The sequence below is a fragment of the Amborella trichopoda genome, chromosome 8, assembly GCF_054954075.1.
Source record: "Amborella trichopoda isolate Santa Cruz 75 chromosome 8, AtrichopodaSantaCruz75HAP2 v2.0, whole genome shotgun sequence".
Taxonomy (NCBI): domain Eukaryota; kingdom Viridiplantae; phylum Streptophyta; class Magnoliopsida; order Amborellales; family Amborellaceae; genus Amborella; species Amborella trichopoda.
Genome location: NC_142343.1, coordinates 39,468,730 through 39,477,087, shown reverse-complemented (window position 1 = coordinate 39,477,087; position 8,358 = coordinate 39,468,730). Strand labels below are relative to the sequence as shown.

The window sequence follows — 8,358 nt, the reverse complement described above, 5'->3', positions numbered from 1 at the left end:
TAGTTTTGATGTTGGGGAATAATGCCATATGGGATTTTTTGACCACTTGATGAATCATAAGAAAAGTAAATGACAAAATGTGCTTACTTTATTTTCTAGAATTTATTTCCATCTACCGCGCATATTAGGTTAATTTTTTATCTTTTACCCAACTACACCATTAAACTAATTAACCAATAGAAAAAAAGATTTAAATAATTAAATTTTGGGCGGATGCTACAAGGACCTCACCTATTTTGGTGCATAGGGCCATTTGTTTCACCTCGAATTTGGCATACACATTCTTTTGGACACAATGAGAAGATTTTCAATATTTATTTTGAAATAGAACCTCAAAATTGGTGCTTTTAATGTTAGAGAAAATGTGGTGAACATGGCTCATTTGTTCATGGAAAAAAAGAATCATTGAGTTTGATTTATTAGGCCTCAATATTTGTAGTTTCCCCAACATCACCAAAAGAATTATCTAACAAAAAAAATATTTGATTTCAAGTGTTTAAAAGTCAGATGCAGCTGCTCATGAAGTGGACAACTATGCTGACTGAGTTCAAAACATTGCACTTTAAGCTTTTTAGGAAATTTTCTCACTACACATTCTTTTGGACACAATGAGAAGATTTTCAATATTTATTTTGAAATAGAACCTCAAAATTGGTGCTTTTAATGTTAGAGAAAATGTGGTGAACATGGCTCATTTGTTCATGGAAAAAAAGAATCATTGAGTTTGATTTATTAGGCCTCAATATTTGTAGTTTCCCCAACATCACCAAAAGAATTATCTAACAAAAAAAATATTTGATTTCAAGTGTTTAAAAGTCAGATGCAGCTGCTCATGAAGTGGACAACTATGCTGACTGAGTTCAAAACATCGCACTTTAAGCTTTTTAGGAAATTTTCTCACTTGGTCAATGAAAATTTATGTGCCAAATTTGATTTGAAACAAATGGGCATGCCAGACGGTCTTGGTCAATGAAAATTTACGTGCCAAATTTGATTTGAAACAAATGGGCATGCCAGAGGGTGGTCCTCTATGAGGATCTGACAATTAGGGCCGGGCTTGGGCGACGGCCTTTTGGCTCGGTCAGGCCACGCCTGGCATGCGCCAGTTCTATGGGGATTAGGGCCTCCTAACTAGGGCTTGGGGTGGGCCTAGCTCAGGTTTTGCTAATTGCCACCCCTACTAACACGCACTGTCTAGATTAATGAAATCTTTTCTTTTAGCAAGGTTGATAACCAGTGTAAACTTGTTCCATTCAAAAAAGGAAAAAGTTTATATAAGGATGCTACTTTATAATGTAGAACTACGGATGCCTCTCCAAAATCCATCGGAAAAGGTAGTTTAAATGTTGAAAAACCCTTTGATTGATCATCTCGACATCGAGATGTATGACTATGAAAAATAAAAAAGATTTTAAGCCTCATAAATAGTGCATTTTACAACATATTATCTGCACCGTCCATTTTCAAGATTTTCATATGTTTATAGATCTACTTGATTTTAATCATTTTTTAAATTTAAATTTTATAATTAGATATAAAAATAGATTTTGAGATAATCCTAAGAATATTTTATATCAAAATTATATACCATGATAAAATTTGAAGGTGCACCTTACCTCTACACCAACGGATGCATTCGTATGCAAACTGCACCCTTAAAAAATGAGTATATACAATGTTTTTATGGTTAAAATACCTTGTCGAAATTTACTCAAAACTTGTTCACAATTATAAAATATCAAAATGCACTTAATACTTCAACAATTTAATAGTTTACTGTTTTCTAACTATTCAAACGCACGGTTATGCATATTGGGAAAGGTTTCTTTACTTCCCCTATTGCATAGAAGACTTCCCCCCATCCAACTGTCCAATTTAAATCAAGTGTGCCACTGACCATTTGATCTAGATCCGACACCTCATAATATTTTACTTTTAGTTTTTTCCACAAATTATATGAATATGAAATTTGGCACGTGCTATCATCTCAATGGGGCGTACATAAAATAAATATTAAAGACAAAATTTTGAGAAAATATAATAACTAAAAGGATTGCATGCAATGAGACCATTTAGAATGGAAGGTTGGATATGGGGAAGTATATAAGTTTGTAAATGGAATATCATATCAATACTGAGATGGCTTGGATATGTTACAAAGTTCGAGAAAATTTATTTTGATGTTTGAGATTAGTCAACGGAATAATTACAGCCACCCATTTTCACATCCAATTGTCATTATTAATGTAACCACCATGTATCAAAGGTAAATAGTCTCATTCTATACTTTTTCATAACTAAAATAGCCCTTGAAACTGTGAAGGGTATTTGGGTATTTTGGTTGTTTTACTTTATTATGGATATATATATATATATATATATATATATATATATATATATATATATGCGACTTTAATAGATGAGTGGATGCCTAAAATTTAGTTTCAAAATAGTTTGTAAAAAAAAAAAAATACTATAGAGATGTGATGGGCTCATCTTAGCATTCCATTTTGAATGGAAGGTTCGGCACTTTACCATGGCGGTCCGGCATTTGGAAGAGGTGGTCCGGTGCTTAAGTCACTGATTAGGAACGGTCCGGTACTTCACCATTTGTTTCTAGATTAATGATGGTCAGACCTTTTCTTTTATTGAGATCCAAAAATGATTTGTTATGTAAGTGAAGGGTATTTTCATAAAAAAAATGAACTTTTTGTATTGGGGGTATTTGCTATAAAACTTGACTTTTAAGAAAAATATGCTAAAACAAGTTAGTGTGGGGCAAAGTGTGTCGAAAGTCTACATATGGGGTTTTATGCAATATAACAAGTGGGGAAGCATACAAAGCTTGCCATGTATATTTTAGAATTAAATAAAAGATGCAAGTATTTGTTAAATAATTACTTATCAAATAAAAATTGTTAAATAATTCATACTCTTTTATGTCATTTAGTTTTTTTTTTTTTTTTTTAGTAATTAAGTGGGGAAAATAGGGGTTGGCTTTTTTAAAATATTAATAGGTGGTATTAGCGGTAACTAAGATGTGGGTTGCTAATTAGGATGTGGGGTGATACACTGCTGCCGTCACGACCCTAGCCCTTTTATGGTAAGCCAATAGGGACGACCCTAGCCCTTTTATGGTAAGCCAATAGGTATTTGAGCCTGTCATTTGATGAGAATGAAGTCCGAGACCTCTACCACCGACATGCTCCATATCGTCAACGATTTATGGAGAACCTAATTACCATCGGAAATTTCGTCTCATCACGAACTCTCGGCAAAACCTATTCTTAAGCCACGATGTTTACTCTACACTTCAATATTACAAGTCCTCACGGAATCCGCTGCTGAGGCTCATCACTGTCCAATTGAAGACATGGACGGTGATGGAGACAGCACGCATTACGTGGTCATGAAGATCACAAGGCGTTCTCCCTTTTCCTTCATCCACATATATAGTAAACGGTAAGTTGAATAATAGTACCGTTAAGGACTGAGTTGACCGTTGAAGACATCTCCACAACGCAACGGCTCTCTCTTATCCCACAAGACGCGCACAACTCGTTCGTCCATTTAACGCATGGTCTTCTCTCTCTCTAACATCATCTCTTTCTCTGTCGAACTTCATAATACGAAAAATCTAGAGAGAGAAACACGCAGGAAGGCCAGCTCATTCCTTTGAAACCGTTTTTCTCTCTCCCATGAGCCAAATTTAGAGAGAGAAGAGAGAGGCCCAAAATAGAGCAAGGGAGAGACAGGACTCAGTCATTTAACATGTTTCTCTTTCTCTCTAATCGCCTGGAGTGGTTACTGGTTAGTGATATCCATCAGCGAAATCTAGAGAGATAAACTCCTAGAGAGAGAGACGTGTGCACGCTTGTCTAGGGGCCTAAAATAGAGCAGGAGAGATAGGAAATATAGGAAGAGAGAGAAAATTAGGGTTGAGTTGAGGAGAAGGAAATAGCATGATACAGAGAGAGAGTGTGATTTGAGAGAGAAAGAGATTACAGTGTGATTTTGGGAAAGAAATTTGGAGATAAGACTGTTTCGCCGTGTTAAAACTGAGACCGCCACGCAATAACCACACGCACTTTGACTCTTCTCGGTTGCTTCATCTTACCCCTTCTCCATACCCTTTTATAAGCAAAATCCGTGAACCCCACTTTCTCTCAAGAAAAAAATCATGTCCTGTGCTGTAGTTGCAGGTTCACCAGTCTTCAAGACCGGTTCTCCGTTGGAAACCCTAACCCTAAACATTCACCATCACCTTCAGCCTGGTTATCCAGGCTCCCCTTTACGATGTGGGGTTGGTTTCAGAGAGGAGAGCCAAGGTGGAAGCCCTTCTCTGCGACAGAAGAGCAATGGAATCAGGGTTTGGGAGGAAGAAGGGTTGGGGTTTTGTGGTGGGGAAGAAGGGGTTATGGGGGTTTTGAAGAGGAAGAGGCCTGCGAGGCTTAAGATCCCCTCTACTTCTCCTTGTACTTCTGGTTTTGAGCCGATTGAGCAGGGACCTGAGGAGGTTCATACAGAAAGCGACCGATTTTCTGTGTTTTGTAAGAGAGGGAGGAGAGCAGTGATGGAGGATTGTTATGCTGCAACCCTTGACCTTTGTGGCGATTCGAAACAGGTTAGTTTTATTTCCTTCTTCATAGCTCTTGTTTCAGTGATCCATTGCTGAAAACTGCTACTTGTAGGGATAAATTTTCGATTTTGAAATCAATTTGCACGAATTCACTGGAAAAAGAATCTAATTTGGTGTTTCTTCTTTGTGTTTATATGGAAAGGCAACCATGGAAGGAAAATGAACTTAGATTAAGTCTTATGAATAAGTTCAGCTCTTGGAGAGTTAGAAAACAAAATCCCAATTTTGGTATTTGATGACAAATTGATCGAAAAACATCAAAATTCACATGTCAATTTGATGACACAATTCTTGGAAACAAATTAGAAGAAAAACCCAGTTTTGAGAAAATTGATGAAAAACTATTCATGAAAAACAATTTGAATATTTCAGAGTGATCCTAAGCGAAGCAAAAGATTAACCAAATTATGGCTTTCCCTTATTTGGATCAATTAAATGAAAAGCAATTCATTCATGAATTCTCATAGTAATTTTAGTTCCCTCTCCTGTACCTGCAATCTTATGACTGATTTGGGGTGTTTTACTTCAGGCTTTCTTGGGTGTTTTTGATGGCCACGGAGGAAAAAGAGCAGCCGAGTTTGCTGCAGAAAACATGGGGAAGAACGTAATGGAGCACGTGACCAAGTGTGATGGTGTAGAAGGAATTGGCGATGCTGTTAAGAATGGATACTTATTCACTGATTCAGAATTCTCGAGAGAGAAGGCTCGAGGTGGCACTTGCTGTGTAACAGCATTAATCCGAGAAGGCAATTTGGTGGTCTCAAATGCTGGCGATTGTCGCGCTGTAATGAGCAGAGGTGGAACTGCTGAAGCCCTCACCTCTGATCATAGGCCGTCAAGAGAAGACGAGAAAGAAAGAATTGAAAGCTTGGTAATTTACTATAATCTTTCCATTACAATTTAGTGGGTTTGATCCTTCTCTACTACAATAATCTCCTGCAATTTTAATGGGTTTTGGTCACTTCTTATTACATTAACCTCTGGTAATTACTATAATCTTTCCATTACAATTTAATGGGTTTGATCCTTCTCTACTACAATAATCTCCTGCAATTTTAATGGGTTTTGGTCACTTCTTATTACATTAACCTCGGAACAATAATCTTTCTCTACTGTAATTTTAATGTGTTTGATTCTTCTGCATCACAATTACATGGCTGATAAATTAAACGGGTTTTGGTGCCTTCTCAATTAGAGTGATCTCTGAAACTGATGTCTAATTGGAAAATTTGCAGGGTGGCTATGTTGATATCTGCCGTGGAGTGTGGAGGTTACAGGGATGCCTAGCTGTGTCACGAGGGATTGGAGATCAGCATTTGAAACAATGGGTCTCTGCAGAACCAGAGACAGAGATCCTAAGTATAACCCCTGAATGCGAATTCTTGATCTTAGCTTCAGATGGGCTATGGGATAAGGTATGCACTGCAATTGAAGCAATTTCATTATTTGTTGATGTGCTGTCCGCTGTGTTTTTAGAGATATTTCATTTTTTATTTTGATTTGGGAATCTAACCTCTCTGTTGTTTTCTCTCAGGTCGGTAACCAGGAGGCGATAGACTTAGCTCGACCCCTTTGTGCGACTACTGATAAGCCATCTCCACTATCAGCCTGTAAAAAGCTTGTGGATTTATCTTTAAGCAGAGGATCAGTGGATGATATCAGTGTGATGATAATCCAGTTGGGCCTATTTTTATGAATGATTTGATTCTATGGAGTCATTTTGATTCTAAAAACACTCCTTTCCTAATTAGAAAGGGGACATGGGTGTAAGCATGGATCAGATTGAAGGCCACAGAGCAAGAGAGAATAGTAGTGGACAGCACAGATTAGGCAAGAAACCAGAGTAGAAAGAACAGAAAAAGGCAAGGGAAAGGGGAGTTTGAAGAAAAAAGCAGCTTCTTTTATATGGCTGCAAAAACCGGGGAGTTTTAGTATTCTCTCATAATTCATGTCTAACCATTAATTCGTGACCAAGATCAACTTTTGACATAGCTCAAAAACACTATAGAAGTATTATCAGTTTATTCAATTTATTTGGAGAGATCAGAAATAAAGTTCTTTTCAGCACATTGGATGGGAGGAGTGGATGCTCCAGCATGTGTTCTGGCATTGTTCTTTTCTCATGCAATCTTTAGTTGTTTCAGTTTGGACTGCCTGTTGGGCTATACTTCATTATGCAATTGTGTCATTTAATAACAAGTTTCAATTTTGACGTGCATGATCCTCGCTCAATTATTCACCTCTCTCTATAATGAAATTTTACTTTATGTAACAATTTAACTTTTGGTTCCTCTAAAAGAAAAATTAAAGCAAACAATAGGAGATCATTTTTTTCTTAGGTTTACTGGGCTTGGATCCTGGTTTGATTTATATCTGAGAGGCATATTTTTACGGGAAATTTTTAAAAATCCCCCTTGCCTCTAATTATAGGCATGCCACCCCTTCTAATACTTTGTAAATCACACTCCTAACTCCAAAAGTTTCATACCCTTCTAATACTTTGTAAATCACATTCCTAACTCCAAAAGTTTCATATTTGCAACTAACCTCTAGGGTTAAAAAAGTAGGGTTTTTTTTTACCAAAATACCCTTTTTTTTAGGCCATGTTTTCCCCTCTTTGTAAGCCGGTCTGTCAATACATGTTAGGGACTATAAAGTTAGAGATTATAAAGCTTTAAGATTTTTTATCTTTATGTACATGGCATGGCTGAAAATCAGATCTTAGATCTTATGAAACATATGACCATGTATACCACTGCCTGCAAAGCAAGTGGAAACCAAGACCATGAGATAGCCAAAGCCATAATATGTGGATTCACAAGATGGCGTGGGATTTTCATATGGATGAGGAATCAAAAAATCAAATATTAAATATCTCAAAACAATGGATAGTCAAAAGTGAAAATGGCCAAGACAATATAATGCAAAAAGGAGATGCAGTAAATACACTGATGTATACTATCACCCTCCATTTTATAGGAAGTACTGCTTTGTTGGCAGCAAGATCTGAAGATTTGTTATCAAATATAAGATGTCCAACACTCTCCCATTATAAATGGTACAAAAATGTATTTTTCTCAAGACTACTATCAAGAGAATATAGTAAGTCAGACCATTGGAAAGAAATGTTTATAGCCGAGCTATCACACCTTTTTGCAGAAAAGGTAAAAACAAGGCTTAAAAATAAGCATGGTAGAATTATTCCTTATTCTCTGCATACACTAGAAGAATTATCAGCCGAAATTTGTGCTGAAGGCAGCAATTATATGAAGGCTGTATATATATTTAGTTGTTCAACTTTAATTGTGTTTAAAGCCTATTTTTTTAGAATTTGGGGTTTTAGCTTTAGCAGCGTGTATCAGATCTTCAGTTTTGATCAACATGCAGAATTGATCTACTGAATTAGCTTGTAGAACTCCTTGGAGCAATGCATGCTTTAAACTTGTAGCAAGGAGTGTATTAAATTCCAAGACTGGGTTTTAGTTTTAAGAGCATATATGTGTCGGATCTTTGAGTGTTCGATCTACATGGAAGATTGATTGCCTGAATTAACTTGTAGAACTTGCTTTGAGCAATGCATAGTGTTGGACTTTCAGACTGATTTCAAAACATTTTCTAACTAATCTAAGGCAAAACAACTGTCTCACAATTTGACACCATGATATGACAGTTTTTTGCCTTGGTCTATTCAAGCACAAATAGATCATTACATCATAATC

The 8,358-nt window shown here is 36.5% G+C and overlaps 1 protein-coding gene across 1 annotated transcript; it reads left to right on the top strand.

The window, feature by feature from the left end:
- Positions 1-3,652: 3,652 nt before the first annotated feature.
- Positions 3,653-6,857, top strand: LOC18433484 (putative protein phosphatase 2C 53). The gene is made up of 4 exons (XM_011624739.3): positions 3,653-4,624; positions 5,169-5,510; positions 5,875-6,054; positions 6,174-6,857. Exons 1-4 carry the CDS (start codon positions 4,181-4,183, stop codon positions 6,333-6,335), a joined length of 1,128 nt encoding a protein of 375 aa, XP_011623041.1. The 5' UTR covers positions 3,653-4,180; the 3' UTR covers positions 6,336-6,857.
- The last annotated feature ends 1,501 nt before the right edge of the window (positions 6,858-8,358 follow it).

Coding starts and splice junctions, on each gene's coding strand:
- LOC18433484 (XM_011624739.3), top strand. CDS start 4,181: ATGTCCTGTGCTGTAGTTGCAGGTTCACCAGTCTTCAAGACCGGTTCT. Junction 4,625..5,168: donor TTTGTGGCGATTCGAAACAG/GTTAGTTTTATT, acceptor GTTTTACTTCAG/GCTTTCTTGGGTGTTTTTGA. Junction 6,055..6,173: donor CAGATGGGCTATGGGATAAG/GTATGCACTGCA, acceptor GTTTTCTCTCAG/GTCGGTAACCAGGAGGCGAT.